General features: G+C 37.8%; 1 protein-coding gene across 1 annotated transcript in view; it reads right to left on the minus strand.

The window, feature by feature from the left end:
* Nucleotides 1-20,409, minus strand: part of KHDRBS2 (KH RNA binding domain containing, signal transduction associated 2) — a 525,516-nt gene that overhangs the window by 146,338 nt on the left and 358,769 nt on the right. Inside the window, exon 6 of the mRNA XM_081828467.1 lies at nt 19,247-19,445. Within this exon, the coding sequence (XP_081684593.1) occupies nt 19,247-19,445 (199 nt within the window). The remainder of the gene's footprint in view (nt 1-19,246; nt 19,446-20,409) is intronic.

Below are 20,409 nucleotides of genomic sequence, written 5' to 3' on the forward strand. Positions count from 1 at the left end.
TAGACACTGGGGAGGGTATGTGCTCTGGTAAGCGCTGTGAATTGTGCAAGACTGTTGAATCTCAGATCTGTACCTCTGAAACGAATAATGCAATATATGTTAAGAAAAAAAAAAAGAAGAAGAAGGTAGCAGGAGGGGAAGAATGAAGGGGGGGAAATCGGAGGGGGAGACGAACCATGAGAGACGATGGACTCTGAAAAACAAACTGAGGGTTCTAGAGGGGAGGGGGGGTGGGAGGATGGGTTAGCCTGGTGATCGGTATTGAGGAGGGCACATTCTGCATGGAGCACTGGGTGTTATGCACAAACAATGAATCATGGAACACTACATCTAAAACTAATGATGTAATTATGGGGATTAACATAAGAATTAAAAAACATAGCAGAAATTAAGATTATGCATAATCTGAATCCCTTTTGATAAAGTTTAAAAGAAACAAAACTAAGCAATACATATATAAGTGTTTCTGAGCTACATTTTTAAGTGACAAAGCAAGGGGATGATTATTATTCAGCTCAGGATATTATATCTGAGAGGCTTTGGGGGCATATGATTGAAAGGAGATGCATGGGAGGCTTGAGACTGGTAACACTTTAGTTTTTAATCTGTGTGTTTCATGCATGTTTATTTTACAAACATTATTTAAACTGTAGACAATAATGATATAAACTCTTATATGAATGCAACTTTTCATGGCAATAAAGAATAATGAACAAAACTATTAGGATAATGGGATTATTGAATTTTTAATTTTTGAAAATTGCCTTTGATTATATAATATTGTTTCTATGTTAAATAACAGGAATTGATTCATTTGTAGGACAATTTTCACATAAGAAATAGTAACTAACATTCATTACACACATGCATAAAAATAACTTTAATAATAAATATCTTCCTCAAAAATAAATACTGAGAAGTAATTTTTTTCCTAAGAAATCTTATCACTGACACCTTTTTTTCACAAAATGCCTCATTTAGAATATTTGTCAATATTGTATAAGAATTCATAAGGATGAAACAAAATAGTTGGCAGAACAAATACAAAAGTAATCTCTAATTTAGATCAAGAGTTGATGTCACTGAGCCCCCTCCTACCTGGATGTGTGTACTCCCCCCCTCCCCGCTTCTCCACCAAAACTAGTAATTACTGCTAAGCAAATACTTTATTTACCTAATCTGTAACTAGTCGATATTTGCTTAGATGCCTCTTTTTTATGTCTCCACCACAACGCTGACCCTGGTAGAGAAAGCTGTGTGTTACACAAATATACAGCTCAACACAGGTGACAAGATGAGCACCCCAGCTAAATCTGTCTGAAAGATCTCAGTGATGAGAGTCAAACAGATCTGAACGAGCACATCTGAACAAACGAGGAAGCTGGGTGGAGGTTAGCCTAGATGAATATGGCACAGCCTCCCCCATCATACCCCCATCCTGTGTTAGTCTGGGAGTCTAGTCAGAACCCATGCCAAGATTTAAAAGCCTCCTGGGATTTCTTACATGCTTCTTTCCCCTGGAAGGGGTTCCACATCTCTTTTCAGCTGTCTGGCTAGACTGATGAAAGTCATTCCTTTAACTGACTTTTTATTGACAACTTCTGTTTGCAAAATAATGTAGGAAATAAACAAGAAAAGGACTGCCCTCAGGAAGGCATACAATCTCGTGGAAGAGACAGCAAGTACGTAATTAACTACGTTAAAGGTGGACTGAACAAAGCATCACTTTTTAGGGTGTGAAAGGAATGGTGGTGTGAATTCAGAGTTGGGACCTGAAAGGTTGGGTACACCCATCACGTGTGTGTGTATGTGTGTGTGTATGTGTGTGTGTGTTTGAAAGGTAGAAAGAATTACATACAGAGTAAACCAGGAAGGTGAGAAAATGCATATAATGTTCTGGGATAGTAAATAAGTCAGGCTGAAGGTAGGGTTTATAAAATCAGGTTGTGCGGGAAAATAAAGCAGGAAGTCAAGCTTGTCCATAAAAATCAAGTTCCAGTGTAAACAAGAACACTTTATAATATATGCATGTGATAGGTGCTAATAAATGAAGTCCTTCCAATCTGTTTTACTCAGACTCCGCTCTTGCCTGAAGGTGGCACTCTTCATAAAGTGTACAATTCAGACTTTGTCAGGACTGATGCAGGCATAACTCTTGAGAAATGGGTTGCAATTACATCTCTGTAACTACCTGTCCTTCACAGACCGGAGGGAGCCTTGAACAAAGAACTTTCCACATTACCAATTAGAATTAAATCTATCCTTCCATTGAATTGTGTCACGACTGTAACACATGTGATTAAAATCAAGCTGCTAACAGGTATCAAGGGCAAATATGACCTTTCACCTTCTCTTGTCAATTTGATACTTTACTGCAATCTCCATGCCCATAATGGTTAATTTTATATTACTTTATTTCTGAAGTCAAACTAACATATTGGCTATGACTCTCCAAATTTAAAATGAATTGTTATCACCTTGTACTTCTTTCTTAGATTATTACATTCTTTTTTTTTTTTGTCACTGGCTGCACAGTTTTGATTTTTCCTGCTGATTCTCTCTGATGTTGGGGCAATCTTAAAAGACTCAGGTTTGCTCCTCTGGGATTTAAAAAAAATGCCAGCGAGCGAGCATTATTTATTTATTTGTTTGTATATGTGGAGTATCCTAGAGCTAGAGTAGTTGACAAATAAATGACCAACTTGAAAAATTGGGTTTTGTAACCTGTTCCAATTTCTCACTTTATGGCCTCCGAACCATTACCTTGAAATTCAGTTGTTCCCTCTCTGCCTTACTGATCGCTGAAGTCTCTAAGTGGCCTTAATGTCAAATCTGAGGTGCTAAATTTTATAACAAGATCAATTTTCACAGCATTTTTACTGCCAAATACATTTTTTAAAGGATGCATTAAATTTGAGTCTGTCCGAAGCACGATGGCTAACAGGTTCTTTCAGGAGAAAACAAGTGGTGTAGTTGTGTGAATATTTATCTGACAGCAGCTTACAATACTAGATTATTACAAATGGCAGGGACATGGCACGGCCAGTGAGGTGACACAGGAGAATTTATCATCAGAAGTAGGTAGCTTTATACAATATTGGTATTACTGTACCTACAGTCTTCGAAAAATTATGAGGAGCCAAGCTCATTTATCATTTAGCAAGACATGTACCTGCACAGTGCTTCCATCACCCAGCCTTTGGAAGCGCCGCTGAAAATGAGATTTTTTTTGTCTTTAATGGTATTCAGCTGTTTTAGTAAGCAGTTTGGCAGCGTGCTGCATCACATATGTATCTTTAAATGAAAAGGGCGGGAGGGGTTTGGAATGGAATAATTCTATGCAAATGGCCATCTCTGACAGTGACTGATGGCGTGAATCTGATACGGTTTTAGGGGATATTTTATCCCTCCTCTTTTAACATGCACCTCCTACGAGAAAAGGCGAGGCCTCAGGTAATTCACAGACGCTCACATTCCAGGGTCTTCTTTTTGCGGTCACTGCAGAACTACATTTCTTATAAATTTAATTCTGATATCCATCACAAGATAAATACAAAATACAGTGGATGCTACACGTTAGCCTAGGGGTTGGCAAATTATGGCCCATGGACCCAAAGGTGGTAGGTTCACTGAAACACTGTAGCTCCCACTCATTTTTGCATATTGTGTAGGGTGCTTTTGTGCTACGGTGGACAAGTTGGGTAGTTGTGACACAGACTGTGTTTCCCGCAAAGCCGAAAATGTTTGCTTTTAGGCCCTCTGCAGGAGAAGGTTGCTGACCCCTGCGCTGGACCAGCAGTGACGTGTACTCTCTAGGTATCTTGACTCTGGTCTGTCTGAAGGCCCGAAGAAACAGGACAAAAGGTAGAAAACCAGAGAGTTGGAAATGACCAGAAAATATATTGAGATAATGACAGTTCCACAATTCCTATAGAACACCTTCTTAATACTCTCCTAGGAGTGCAAATAGAAAATTCAGTGGAGGCTATATGGAAGAGGAAGAGAATCTTTCCAGTAATTGGAAAGCTCTAGTTTGTCTTCCCTCTGCCTCACCTGCAATGCGTTTGGGCTTTGTGCTTCCTTCTTGGACTCAGCCCAGTTAGCTCCCTTAGGGGCTTCCAGCTCACCCAGCCCTACACCGTTCCCCTGAGGGGCTGCAGAGGTCCTGCAGACAGAGAACCAACTTCTGAGATAATAAATATAAAACTACCAGGCAAAAGAAAATAAAACACTTGTTCCTCACTATTATGTAACTGGGGCAAGGGCTAAAATTGCCTTTGGCAGATGGATGCTTCTAAAAAAAATAGTGTAAAAACCACTGTGTTATGATATTATGTTTAAAACATCTCTTTAGAAAGTGGTTCAAAGCATTTGGCTGAAAAAAATCCATAGTCATGATATGACTACATTATATTATCTTACTTATAGTAAAAAAAAATAAATATCATTTTTCTCTTCTAAGTCTTTTTAAAATCTCATTTAAAGATTGTGGCTTTCATAAACAATTGTCTAAGATGTTTCCTAACTGAAGCTTTTATCATGATATAGATAAACTGGAAAAAGGAAAAGAGGTGTGATTAAAAAAATAATATTGAGAGGGTAGTGGGGAATGGGAAGATGCTGGTCAGAGGGGACAAACTGCCACCTATAAGATAAATAAGTTCTGGGGATCTGATGTACAGCATGTTGACTATAATTGATAATACTAATTATATACTTGAAAGTTAAGAGAGTAGGTCTTAAATATTACCACCACACACACAAAACAGAAGTAATCATGTGGAAGGATGGAAGTGTTAACTAACATTATTGTAACAATTCTGTAACATATACATATATCTAATCATCACATTGTACACTTTAGGCTTATGTGTGTTATATGTCACAAATATATGTGTTATATGAAATAACTCAATAAAGCTGGAAAAAAAGAAACTAATTGCCACATATAATTTTTAAAAGGACAAGGATTTTCTGGAATAAATGTCTTTTAAGCCAAAAATAAATAATGTTGAATAATATTCTATGTTTCGATTACCCGAAGTCCTTTGAACAATGACCAGAATTCTGGAATTAGTTTGGTCTAATTAATTTACTCTATCTTCCATAATGTCTCCCATTGTTCCCTCTTCTCTAGTGTACTTCTACTGAGATTATTACATAGGCTCTCAGTGGTGATTCTTGTCTTTGGTAGCTACTTGCCACGGTCCCTGCTGATATGCACAGCTACATTAATCCTGAGATGTCTCCGTAACATTCAGCCAGTCCTAACAACTTACGATTAAATTCTCCAATAATTTTTTCCACAACTCATTCTATTACTTGGCCCCAACTCGTCTTTCAAGTCTCCCCACACCCCTGCAAAGTCCTTGTTTTTATTTCTTCACTGTAGACCAGGTAGATTTACTAGATAGTTGCTTGAAATATCCCACTCCTTTCTTTTCTATTGGTATCATTTGCAACTAACTGTCCAAATGGTATTTTTGCTAAGCGTCCCCACAGACAGCAGAGCAGGGTGTGCTGGAGGCAGGCTGTTTGGTGTGAAATCCCAGCTCTGCCGCTCCTCAACCTGGATCCTGTTGGCTCAGCTACCGCACCCCTCCCTACACGTAATCTTTCCTGTCTAAGAAACTAATTAGTACTTAGCTCACAGAACTGCCAGGAAGGTAACTTGAGTCTACGTGTGTGTGTAGCACTTAGGCTATGTGTTAAGTATGCTACTGTTAGAGCTTGGAGAATATGGGCACTGCCCTTGGAATCTTACTTATATATACCAGCCCTGCCGCCTACTGGCTAGCTAACTTTGGGCATACTACTTAACCTCTTCAAACCTCAGTTCCTTTGATTGTAAAATGGGAAAAATACTAACATAATAATGTGGTAAATATTAAATGCCCTTTGAAGGTAAGTAGCTTTGCATAGTGTCTGGCTCACAGTGAGTTCTTAATTATATTAATTGTTCCCATTATCATTATAATAATAATTATTATTATCCTTGTTAGGTTTTCTGGCTATTTTTAATATTCTAGATTTCCAAAGAACTTTAGTATGCATGTAACTGCTCCAGTCTTTTCTATCCTGACTACTATAAAGTGGAAGATTATTGGTTGCTTTTCCCCTAAATGTCTGTATTTGTACTATAGCAAACAGCATTAGAACTGACTAGTTCTTCGACCTGAGTGGAAGCAAAGCAAATAAAAAAAATATTACAGATATGTTTAGTTTAATGGGATTTCCAGCAGGTGTCATAACTACTTTATACCCAGCTTGTGAGGTAGGTCAGGAAAATACCAGTACGTACCTAACAACGAAGTCTTGAGTCCTCTCTCACAAATTACATTCTGCCCTGCACCAGTAAGCTTTGATTTTGGTCCAAGTGTGTTACTGTCACTCTTTTAAGGCCAGGAGCTTTGCCTTTACATCTGTATAGCCAACGTGGTGTTAGCTTTGAACACAGACCTGTCTGGCTCTGCTATCAGACAGGTGACTGTCAGATTTATCTAATTCTTTGACCCCAAATCTCCTTAATGGAAAAACAAGGATTATGCCTCTTACTTTTCATCATCGTTGTGAGATGATGCATGTAAAAGCCCTATCCCTCATCCCTCTTCTTGTGGAAATTAGCATCTTATAGAATGGGCATTCAATAAGTATTAAGTTGAATTGAATCAAATAGCACAATATATTTTAATATTTTAAGAATATATACGAATTTAATATATCAAGAATTATACAGTTAAGAATAAACAGTACAGCATATTTTAATATATTAAGAACATATGTGATATATATTAAAGTTGCTACTAACTGAATTGGCTACATAAATTTAGGATTTTTCTCTCATGCTTTGTGATTTCTTTTTGTTTTTCTTCTTGGTCAAAATCTCATTTGGAAATGAAACACAGCAAGCTCGTGAAGTTACTATCTTTATATTCTCATAATATTATGTATATAAAATTAAGAAGTTGGAATTTTATATTTTAGGCAATACGAAGAGTTTGATGTTTCTTAACAAAGGAGTGACATGATGAAGTTAGCATTTTAGGAAAACTCATTGGAGTTTAGCATTTGAAGCAAAAGCAAAGAAAAAATTAAAAAATGACTCTGATGTTTTGGGGGTTCGACTAAACAGAAGTAGACAAATCAGGAGGAATCCTAACTTGGGAGACGATGCTGAATGGTTTAGATGCATGGGTGTAGGAAGAGAGGTACTGTTTGAATGGAAAAAAACTGGAGACTCTCTAACAAATAGGTCAATAGGGAGAGTCAAGGTTTAAGACAGCTTTAGAAATGAAAGCTGAAAATGTGGTGTGAGGGAGAAAATACGGTGTCATAAGCCCTGTAAGGAGCTTAGAATAGAAAAAAAAAAGAACACAGCTGGGTGAAACCTGTTAGTTTGGGAAGATATTTTACCAGAGATTGTTTTCTGGGGTGAAGAGGATTTGGTAGATTTATTTGCTGCCTAAGTTACAAATATACAAACTATCATATGCTGTTGTCCAAATTTTAAGACTATATTTTCTTATGTAAAAGAAAACCTTAAATATGACCTAGGTATGAAATGAAATATATATTTTGTTTCATTATATTTAATGCTTTATGTGTGTAATTCCATTCTGTAGCTTATTGCTTAAAATGCTTTAACTTGCTTGTGGCAGCTACAACAGAATGGACATGTTTGGTAAAAATCTGGTTTCAAACACAGGAGTCAGTTTTGGCTTAATGAGTAAGTACTTTTTTACCTACTAAATCCACAGAGATATCTCCTAAAACCTTTTCCTACCTCCTGGGTATGTTTTCTATGTGACAGTAAACTATACTCCTGTCTCCACAACTGTTAACTCTGTACCGCTGGGTAGAGTTTTGGAAGAAAGTAAGAGAGATCATGAGAAATGGATACTTTTACATGATTTCTATAAATCCTGTTTCCAAGAAGGAGTTACTTTGATAAATAAAGGAAAACTAGAGTCCCCCCTTTTGTTTATATTTTGCTCTTGGTTTCTTTGGGAGTGCCATGACTAAAAAATAAATAAATAAATAAAATAAAATACAGAGAATATGTACCTGTGTGTGCTCGCCCACACACATGTATGTGTACATGTGTATATGTGAGACTTCTAGAAGGTTTTCAGGTTTCTGATGAGGGAAGACACAATAACAGGAGAAATTTTGACCTCATAAACCTCACTGGTAGATTAGCTTAGGGTGGGTGCTCAAACATTTTCATACGTCATCTTCTTGGTCTACTCCTTGTAAGTTTTAGAAAAATTTGAACCTCAACATGGGTGCTGGGTGATAAGTCTAGGTAATTGGAAGATACATGAGAAAGTGCATTTGTGATTTTCCCGCTCTTTTGGTAACATCTATTAGAAAAAGCATTGCAAGAAAAGTCAGGAAACCTTATGACTGGCATTATCAGGTGTGTGACTTTAGTTCAGTCATTCATTCTCTCAACCTTAATTTCTTCAACGTAAAATAAAGTAGTGGACTAGATAAGACTCTTCGTAACATCCAGAAGTGTATGATGGTCTTTGGCATTCAGGAGTCTACATAAATGATGGAGTGAGGTAGGTGAGGTACATTAGATCATGTACCACTCTCTCTACCGATGTGGGACACATTGTCCAGGAAAAAGAGTGTGATGAATTTCAGCATGATGACAGGCAAAGCACTGGGAATTCTGAAGTCACAAGTGTCATCAGCTGTGACTGTGATCAGAAGAGGTTTTGGTGTGGTGCAACCATCTGGCTTGGACAAATGTCCCGATGGTTTGGTTAAGGAATCCTCCTGATCTCTAAGCTTAGTTGACTTAATTTGCCTATTTGCGAAAGTCTGTTATATTTCTACTAGAATTTCACCAGTGTGGAAAGTGGTACAACATTTAACAGCCAGAATGACTCAGGCCCCAACCAAACAGATCTGAGGTCTGACCAAGCAGAATGGACACCAGCTGGTGCTCTGTACTTGTGCTGACCAGATGAACATATCAGTGGTGGGTACCAGTAACTATTCTGGCTAGGTATTTATTATTCTGCAAAGCATAAATTTCAGCTATATTACTTAATAAAAAATATTGCCATGTAACAGAAATTACAACATGGGCTGAAATTACAGCAAAGGACATTGGCTTTTCTCTTCAAGTAGTTACATCTAGTACTGCTAGGAGGGGAAGAACAGCAAGAATAGTAAAAGCAAAATCTCTTTCCTTCCTTATGACACACATCCTCATGACTCATATCAAATGAGCTTGTTAATTTAAATTTTTTTCTTACACCAAGAACAGAAAAAAAACCCGGGAAGCTTTTAAACTTATTTGTGGAGGTTGAGAAGAAGAAAGAAAAGATCACCTGAGAGAACAAATTGCTCATCCTCTGCATCCTGAACCTTCTCTCTAGCCCTCACACCAGCTGCACCCAATGCTCTCCAGCTCTGTTAGTATCCATGGCAGTGGAAAATAGGGAACAGATCTCTTTAAATGGGTGTTTATAGGTCAGACGTTCTTTTTTTTTAAAATATTTTATTTATTTATTTGAGAGAGAGAGAATGAGAGACAGAGAGCAGGAGAGGGAGGAGGGTCAGAGGGAGAAGCAGACCCCCCGCTGAGCAGGGAGCCTGATGCGGGACTCGATCCCAGGACTCCAGGATCATGATCTGAGCCAAAGGCAGTCGCTTAACCAACTGAGCCACCCAGGAGCCCCTATAGGTCAGATGTTCTAAGCTTGAATGTAAATACATCAAGGGATAGGAAAAAAATAAAAAGCCCATTAGTGGCATATTCTCTACTTTGTTTCTAAGAAATATAAGGCAGAATTCATCCACAACATGGTTTCCTATAAAGGGAAAGTACAGTTTCCCATCTCCAATAATGAAGAGAAGTTGTCTTAATTCACATGTTGAGATTATTAAAACTTATTGCAAAGAACATTTGTAGCTTCCCCAGTAGAAGCCTTTAATTCATAAGATATTACAGAAAATAATCACAAAGATCCGTGATCGCTGGGAAGATTTAGCAGCTACTATTTCAAGTTATAGGGTGGGGATCCATAGTGAAAGAGGGCCAAAATGGCCAAAATATGGACAGGAACTCAGTCCTATGCAACATTCCTATCTGGCTTTTCTGCAAAAGTCCCTGACAATCTAACTAGCTAGGCAAGTTGTATTTAACTAAGTTTTATTTGCCAGAAAACATTTAGGGTGGTGTTGGCAAAACACATAGGACATTGCTTTTTGGCCAGCAAAAGAAAAATGATTTTAGGATTCTTAGGTCTGATTTGTCACCCTGTATAAGGTCTTAATTTTTTTCAGTGGGGACATAATCATCAAAATTATAGTCAACTCAGAAGAAAAAAAAAGATATAAAAACGATTAATTTGTACCCAACACAGCCTCTTAACATATCTAGAGAAAGAAATTAAGGCTCAATTCACTTTTATTATGAATCCTTAGGCCACGTGTATGAGCAAGGATAGAAAATAAGATGATCTATAATATAGTAATAATATGAAAAACAAAAGAACGGTAGAACTCATGAAGGCTGAAGTGGCAGTTTTGGGGCATTTTTGCACTGCTCTCCTCCCTAAGTCTATAGCAGACACTGCAAAAAGACCGTAGCAGCAGAGCCAAGAGGAGACTTTAAAACACTTTGTAATATTTTCCATCAGCTAACAATCATCTCAAAAAGGCGCATGGAGGAAACTTATTTTCATCCTCGTAAGTGTTACAAAAGCCATTAGTCATCATGGTAATTATAAGGTACAGGTTTGGATACAATCCTAAGTGTGGTGGCCAATAGGACAAGCTGCATCTGTTCTAAAATGACTTAAAATCTAAAACATAATGCTAGAAGAAGGGTGGTTTGTTCAAGCTTCAACTTCAGAAGGAAAATGCACACAGTTTTAGAGGACGTCGTCTTACATTATTGGGAAATAATTTAATATTTTAATAGTCCTTGAATGCCACTACTTTTCTATGGGGATTTAAACCACAGCAGTATTATGTCCACCCTATCATTTCAAAAAAATATTTCATTACCCTCACATGTTTTGGTTAGTTTAAATATTAGTTATCTTTCAGTAACCAAAATCCTACACTGCATTCTGGTAAATTAGTCTCTACTAAGAGGAGACTAGAGCATGAAACTCAAACAAGAATGTTAAATGGAATACAAATATCTAATCTAGAAATTCTAATAAAAATCTCCCTTCGTTGGATGAAGGCTCTTGGCTATTATACAGAAAACCATGACACGTGGCTCCCCTCAAAATGCATTATAGATCAGGCTCATAATCTTTTCCTTCTACAAAAATGGCACAAGAATTGATTTCAATTATCATTTAATACTTATTTCCCTCTCCTGTCAAAAAATGTTCCATACACATGAAATTGAAGGTTGGCAGCCTGAACTCATTTATGGAAATTTTAAGGACTATTGATTTACCAGTGAATTTTCTAGTTCTCTCATTGTTACTGGAAGGATGCCTCAGAGTTGTAATCAGATGATAGGATGGGCTTGAATGCTGATAGGTTTAGTTAAGACTGATGGAAGGAAAAGCTTTTCAAAAATTTGTCAAAATAAATTTTATTAATTAGGTTAACATGATTGATTATACATGGCCAAATTTCTCATGTAGCACTGAACTGACATTTCTTCTTGCTTTGTTGTGTCCCCATACACCACTTTGATATCTGGGTATTAACTGTTGGGAAAAATTTGAGGTAATTTAAAAATTAACTGGACTTATGTCTTTGGAAACAGGAAACTATTTTGTGTACCTGAGGGTTTTGTTTTCGGTCTTTATGCTACACCAACATATAAGCTACAAAAGAGTGTTTATTTAAGCAAATATTTATGTTGTCAGTATGTTTTTATAGGGAGCGATGGTCTGATGGACCCTTCTGGAAATTCTGTGTGTTTATCTGCACATTTAATTCTCCTACAAAACCTTTGTTAAAAGGAGAGCATCTCCACAAGGAACAGCATCCTTATCAACACTACCAACATGGCCGCAGCTGAGCTCAGCAGAACAGACTTTCAGTACTGGAAAGAAGCTAAGGTTACACAGTCAGGTTTTTTCTTCAAACAGTACCCCACCTCTCCAGCCCTATATATACCATCCACTTTCCTAATAAATGGTGCCATTGTTTTCTTCCAAGAGTTTGTGGGTCCTGAAGATATACAATTTTGAATTCTATCTTTAAAAAGGGTTACAAAATTATGACTATGTATTAGACATGAAAGTGAATATTTATTTTGAATGGCAAAAGCAATTATGACTAATTGCAAAATTCTAAAAACTGAAAATACAAACATCACAAAATCCAGAAAACAGTACAGTATTTTTATTAACTAGTTGACTAATATACCCCTAGATGATTTTTCCTATTTGCTGAAAGCATAATTTTTGATCACCTTTAATAGGACAATGATTTTATAATATTTTCTGTAGAGAGGAGAAGAAATTCAGGTTTTTCCCCCGAGCATGGTGGACAGAAAAAAACATTAGTTATTATCCGCAGTTTTGAAAGTTTCCTTCAGTTTCACAACTCATTAGTGGTTACGTTCTAGACCATGTGAATTACTGTCAAATTTGGGGAAGCCTCTATCAAGTTTCCCTCTGATCTGTCATCATGATCTGAATGATATGGAAGAGTTTTGACGGAACATTTCTGGCCCCATACAACTCGAACCATGTTTCTCCACCATTAACCACGTAGTTTCAGCACTAGTGTCAGAATTCCCAGTTTAAATAGTCAGACCTGCGTCCATGAGGACTTGTGTCGTGACACCAGGTGAGAGGGAAGAGTATTCCTGGAATCATTTCTGTAACAGAATGTTAGCAATACCTAATCATACAAATAAAAATGTCCTACTTCACTCCACTTAGCACGATTTCACAAATAGCCTTGTCTGCTAACATCACCAGACCCAAGGGCAAGTGTGACAGGTGGGGAAGTGATCTTGACTGATAGCAGGTGAAAGACCTTATTTCTGCAACTCAGAGACATGGCCCTGTGAGCACATGGATAAGCTGTGGAAAGGAGTTTCTTGAGCTTCAAAGTCCATTCTTCACTGCATGCCCCTCCCCATTCCAGCCCTCCCTCCTGTCCCACTCCCATCCCTCATACAAGCATACCTTGGTGTGAGCCTTGCCTGGTTTCTCCTATTTCTTTCACATCCACTTGTCACAAATCCTACTGTTTCCATTTTCAGTGTTATCTTTGGCCTTGATGCTTTCAATCCCATTCCTATGCTTACCTAAGTCAAGGCACATCTCAGTTAAGCCTCGCTGCTGTTGATTCCTTAAATCGTCTCTCCTTTCTTGACTCTGTTCTCCAACCCACCCTCATAATTGATAATTATAAAACTGAGAATTATGAACAATTGAGAATTATAAAATTCCCCCAAATCTTTATCTTCTGCTCAAAAATCTTCAGGTAGCCATTAATTACAGTCATGTTAGTTATGTTAGAACCTCAGCCTTTGAGGTCATCTGTAATCTTGTTATTATATTCACGGCTATCTTAAATGAACTCTATTTCCCCAAACTGTTCTCCCAGATTCTTTAGATTTCCTTGGAAAGGTCGCTCTTCTTGCCTTCCCCTTTATCACTCCTTTCTGCATGGAGCTTCCTACCTCTTCTCTCTACTTGTCAAAGTTATACTTGCTCATCTTGGTCTGCTGTTGTTATCTTCCTTGCCCTCTTAGAAGTTTTCTAAAACATGCAATGCCATGGTGATAACTCTCTTTACTGGAAGCAGGTGTAGTCTCTATTTGACACTTAATATATGCTATGTTGTACTTGAATTCATTTAATATTTATATAAACCATGTATATGTGTGTAAGTGTGCACAGCTCTAACATCTTTCTTACAATATTATAAGTAGGTTCAGTTGCTATCACTAAGCACTTTACCTATTAGACTGCAAACATAACATAAATTTAAGAAATACTTTCTTCCTTTAGGATGTTTAATTAAATCTTGTGAGAGAAGATAAGAGCAAAAATTACTTCTAGGAGAAGGCAGAGTAAGATAAGAGTCCTATACAGCAATTACATATTACATGTTAATTGTTAGACTAACTCTTTGTCTCTCCCACTAGATGGCATGCTTTTGAGAGTAGAGGTCTCTTTAACCACAGCTTTTATATTTCCAGCACCTAGTTTCTGGTGGTACTGAGTTTTCTATAGTTGGAGATGTTCCTGGAGGGGCTGGGAGGTGTCCTAAATATGGCTGCGGGGATTCAAACACTGACTAGGGGCCTGGATGGGAGGTATGAAGTACAAATGGTGAGTTCTCCGTGAGGCAGGCACTATGCAGGATATCTTATGACCACAAAGATACAGAGGTCTGGAGACTGAAAACTGCATGCAAGTCTCAATTTCAAGCTTAAGTTTCCTCATCTACTAAAATAGCTCATCAATAACTGGTTGTCGTGATATCACGAGATGAAGTGAATTAATATAGTGACTGGAACCTGGTAGGCATTCAAAAATTTATGTTTCGGTTTACTCTCCCTAAACGTATTAACCACTGATAGAGTTGATCAGCTTCATATTTTGTTATGTGGGAGATTTTTTGAACTCTACTCTTCAATTCCCCAAATCCACTTCAATCACGAAGATGGATCTGTAAAATTTAAATGTATGGAAGTCAGTGGAAAAGAAACTTTAAAATATTAAAAGTCTGGATTAGGATGTGTAACAATGAAACCAAAATTCCCACTTTTTTAGACTCTGCTAACACTAATGTTTTTTTTTTTTTTAAAGATTTTATTTATTTATTTGACAGAGAGATAGAGCCATAGAGCACAAGTGGAGAGAATGGCAGAGGGAGAGGGAGAAGCAGACTCCCCACTTGAGCAGGGAGCCCGATGCAGGGCTCGATCCCAGGACCCTGGGATCATGACCTGAGCCAAAGGCAGACGCCCAACCATCTGAGCCACCCAGGCGCCCCAACACTAATGGTTTTGAACAGCAATCTCATTTACTGTAAGCTGTTGCTTGTCAGGCAAACTGCACGGAGTGGATTTGATTACCTATATACATTCTGTGTGGTCAGAAATTTAATGCTGGGACCCAGCAGGGAAGAAAGAAAAGTCTGAAAACAGAATTGGCTCACAGTGTCATTTATAATAAAGGGAACCTTTGCTAAGAAATTTTATCTGAAAGTTAAGAACTCCTTTGAGATTTTTACCATCAACTCAGCACGGTGCTATTATTTTGTTACTGAGACACTTAAACTTTTGTTTTTCTTACCCCTTACAGAGGAATCAATAGTTTAAAGTTAGAGCAGAGAATAGCAGCTCTTGAGTGTTAATCTGAGCTTGGTACTGAGACCTCAAAGATTGTTGTCAGCAGCTTATCAGCCATGTATTAAACTCTGTACATACTCATTGTTTATAGGAAAAAATTTAAAATATGACATATGACAGGTTTTAATAAAACATGGCATAAAGGGTTTTTAAAGAATAGCTATCTACTTTTTCCTATTACCAAGAGTATGTTATCGGAGATGTATTTCAAGATATCTGCTAAGTTCATGATATTTTCTCCTTCTCTGGAAACTAGTGTCTCCCCACATTATCCTTGGGGTTAGGGTCCCAATAACCATGCTTATATTGTGTGAACTTGACCTTTACCCTATCCTTGCCACTGGTGGCTGGTAAGTAGTAGATCCCCGACTTAATTTCCAGAAACTGTCCTCTAGTCATAGCTGACTGACTAGTGTTGGACACTTGACAAGCCTGGGTGAATAGGATTCCCTCACCTGGGGATCTAGACTAGGACTAAGAGACAGACAAACCAGTGAGTATCTGTAGGTGACAAGAACTGGTCACAAATGTGGCAGCCCTAGGGTGGACATACATTGATCAGAGAAGCCAACAAATCCAGTCTGTAGACTAAAGTGAATAAAAACATATATGCACGTGATGTGATGAGCACTGGGTGTTATACGCAACTGATGAATCACTGAACACTACATCTGAAACTAATGATGTACTATATGTTGGCTAATTGAATTTAAATGAAAAAAAGAAACATATGCAGAGAACAGAGATGAGATATGAGGATTCTTGACAATTTTCTATTTCCTTGTTCTAGACCTTTCTTAAGGCCTGATGGCATTGCTATTACTGGACTTCATGACTCTATATTCATATAACCCCCCCATCTCTGTTGTGGATTTTTAACTCATTCATTCAATAGGTACTTATGCCATGTCTCAGGAAAAAGATAGCAGAATCAAGACTAGGCTCTGGGTTTCCTGCGGGTTGTTTATAGGGGAGAATATATTTTCTGTTTCTCGTTTTGCAATTTTAAGATTGTCTAAAGATTTTAAATACTGATACCTGATACTGTATAAAACATACGTTAGAGGAACCCATTTCCCCTTTCCAATAGAAAGGAAAACACAAGCAGAAGGGAAATCCAAGCCTCCGAGTGTTTATAAACGACACAGCAAGTGATGTGGTGAGAATGCAAACCTCGGGATGCTGCTGTGTGTTTTGCAAGTCAGGTTCCCATCCCCCCAGCAACACAACTCACTTTCCCACAAGCCAGACTTTCCACTTCCTTCCCTGGCGCTCCTCATTTCAATGAATGACCCCTCGATTTAACCCACTTGTTCAGTTCAAATTTCAGTTTAACCTGCACTTCACAGAAACTTCACAAAAATTTCCTTTTCATTTTTTTCACAAGTTTTACATCTATCCCATCATCAAATCCTAACAGATCATTTTCCCAGTGCTCTCAGACTCTGATCTCTTCTCACCCCCTCCAAGCCATTATTCTGTCCTTGGGGAGTGACTGCAAAAAGTCATTCGCCTGTCTCTGTTTCTATAGCAGAATGAACCTCTTGAAACATAAATCTGATCATGTCACTCTCCTGCCTAAAACTCCAACAGCAACATGAATTGGCCTGTCCATCCCTTGACCTTATCTACTACCTCTGCCTCACACATTGTTACAGTTTTAATGTCTTCCTTGCTGTTCCCCAAATATTCCAAGCAGGCTCCATCTCAGGGCATTTGTGCTGGTTTCCTTTACCAGGGATGCCTTTTATGGAGGCACCCCCTGAGCCTGGACCTTTGCTTCATGAGGCATTTGTTCAAGTCTTCTCTGCAGAAAGACCTTCCCTGACAGCCCATGTTATGGTAGCGCCCTCCCACCACCTCTCTCCGGAGCATTTATGTCTACCTGGCATTACTTCATTCATTTATTGATATGTGTTTGCTTTCTGTCTCCTCCCACTAAAATGTAAACTTCATGGAAGCAGATATTTGATCTGTTTTGTTCACAGCTACATCTCCAGGACCTTCAGAACAGTGCCTAAAATAAGAGCGAGGCTCAGTAAATGATTGAGTGAATGAATAAAAGGGACTGGATACTTTAAAATCTAAGTAAAAAATTCAGATTATATGGCTTTACATATTTTCCTTTACTTACTCTAAGAACTACCCTCCTCTTAGATTCCCATTCAGAATATAACCTTTCTCACTCATGTTTCTATAGACTCTTTATGCTTTTGTAGCTTATTCTTATTGGGTCTGCACTCTAGTGATTTATCTGACTATAAATTGGAATGCACATGAAAGGCTACAGTGTTTTCTTAGCTACACCAAAGCCACAATGTTTTGCCAATCTTACTCTCTTTCACAGTGCCCTGTAAATTTCACATGCCCCGTAAATTTTCTGGTTAATAACAATGTTGACCTCTATTACCTGAAAGGTTTTCTCTCTTTTTTTAATTTTTGAAGTAAAGATCTGACTGTTTAAATTTCTGTTTGGAAGATACATAAAGATGGCAGAAGCAGAAGGTTTCTCGGAGAAAAAAAAAATCCCATCATCCCTGTTGTGGATTTTGAATTCATTCATTTAACAAGTTCTTACTTCATACATACTGTGTCTCGGGAAAGAGATGGCAGAATCAAGACTGGGCTCTGTGTTTTCTTGTTTACCAGATAGAATATATTTTCTGTTTCTAATTTTGCAATTTTAAGATTGTCTAAAGATTTTAAATATTGATACCTAATACTGTATAAAAGACCTTTTTTGGTATAAAAGATACTTTAGATGAAAACATTTCCCCTTTTCCAGTAGAAATGGATTTCTAAAAATTTTTCTTCACTCTTGCAAATATTTGTCAACGTTCTGTATTAAGCAATAACATTATTCCTAAATACTAACATACTCTAAGCACTAATACATTCTTAGTGACAACTATCAATAATGTTCACTTTATTTTAGAATAAGTTTTACTTGGTTATTAACCAGTTCATTAAGCATTTGTATGTTTTGAGTGTCCGGCATGTGACAGTAACTGTCCTTGAAGAGCTTATGTTTATTTTTTTTATTTTTTAAGAGTTTATGTTTAATACATAACCATTCACAGAGGACATTTAAGAAGACAGCATGTCTGTGGGTGGTTGAATGAAATAAACACCTAGGCCAGGGATGAGCATGCTGGAAAGTTTAAAGGTAAAATGAATCTATTTCATAGGATGATGACTGGCTTGCATCAGTTAACTTTAACACTTAACAGTAGACTTACTGTGGTTACACCAGTGAATAGGAAACTGTCTTTATAATTTTCACAATATTCCAGTCACCAGGACTAGAATACAATGTGACAACAACCTGGATGGAAGGTTAAAAGACGTATCAAGTGACATGGTGGTTGGGAAGGGAGTGGAATGCTTATAGACACTGCATTTCTTCTGCTCATTCTATATTTTTTGAATTCTTCGTATCTGCCAATCCTGTATGTTTCATATGGTGAAAGAGAGAGCAAGGATATTTAAATGAAAGACCAATCTCATGGTCTTACATTATTACCAAAGTTTATAATACAATCACATTGTATCTGTCAAATATTTCTGAGTGATTTTTATGCTAATCTTTAACATGTCCCAGAAGAAACTTCTGAGTATATGACAATTTACATTATATTCATAATTATTTCCATTCTGAGATTGATCTCCTAAAGAATAAGAAAACCTCAGGATAGTTTGATTCTTAAAATGCAAACTGTTTAACTGGTACCAACAACCATGGCACCTGAAAAATAAAAGCTTTTCTCAAAATGCTCTCGTTTAAATGCATTGCTTAAATTCTGTTGCAAATGACCTTTGTGTTCTGCAACAAACATCATCTGCTACATTCATGGTATTGAATGTCTCTGAGGGTTAGCCTGTTACCCAATCAGTTGAACTCTTCCTAACGACTGATTTCTCAAGGGTACTTACATATTCTTCATAAGCTTCGTGGGCTGGAGGAGGGGGTGCCCTGTATCCCGGCACTGTCGGTGCCCCCCGGGCTCGCGGGGTAGGGACACCTCTTGCTACAGGGGGCACTGGAAGAGCTCCACGAGTCACAGTAGTCCCTCGAGGGGTGAGTACACCTCGTCCAGGTGGTGGGGGAGGAGGAATGGCGCCCCCACGGCCCCTAGGAGAAACAGGTCATGTACCGATGAGAAACCAGTGAGGAGAGAAAGAGACTAAAACAGAAAGAGTTTTCATCTTACAGCCAAATGATGGGAAGAAAACCAAATTTATCTGTATGCATAAGCACGTGTGAGTGTGTGTGTAATTGAGTTTCTTTAGGCTATAAAGTATTTTGACCTCTACAGTAGAATAAATTTTGTAAATCTTATAATGAAACTCATGTAAAATGCTGAATATAAAATGAATAAAAAAACAACCAAACACAAACCAACGCACTCATTTTATTCCAGATTTGCCAAGGAGACTCAGATCAGAGCTTCAGCTAACATATAAGTATTTCCTGCTTTTTAAAAGTTCACCTTATGCCAACTTTGCTTTTACAAAAGACCTACATTAGCACCTGTTTTGGCTAACTGAAAGGAATCAGAAGAAGATTCCTGCTTTTCTGAAAACTGTGAAAAGCAAAACCAGTGTTCAGCATTTGTTTTGTAGCAGGCCATTGTAGGGGCAGCGTGCACCCCGAGCAGCTAGAGTGGCCCCACCAAGCTCCTTCCCCAGAAACTACACTCAGCATTTCAATGTCAAGCCGCCAGAGCTTTCAACTGTGTGAACATCTGTGCTTTATCTCCATTTATTTTGTGCATCCATTAGCGATGTGTCCTAAGGTACCAGAAGAGCCTGAGAGGTTATTTTTCCGGGGTCTGGGAACACTCAAAAAAAAATTTCCATGTAAATTAATGGTAATTGCTTCTTTGCTTTATGCCATTTCAGCTTATGAAAGGTCTCATAGGCATGTTGGATAGCAAGGCAAACCTGTATGGCTCATGGACTATCCGTGAAACTGAACTGCTGAATGTCAATGTCTCCTCCATGCTGGAGGTTATTGGCAGTGAGATGCAATGTTGTATTTACAAAAAAATCTGTCTGCACTTTCATTCTTTAGTAAAATGTGGAACTGTAAGCAC

Source organism: Leptonychotes weddellii, chromosome 8 (genome assembly GCF_054177405.1).
Source record: "Leptonychotes weddellii isolate Sample4059 chromosome 8, ASM5417740v2, whole genome shotgun sequence".
Classification (NCBI taxonomy): domain Eukaryota; kingdom Metazoa; phylum Chordata; class Mammalia; order Carnivora; family Phocidae; genus Leptonychotes; species Leptonychotes weddellii.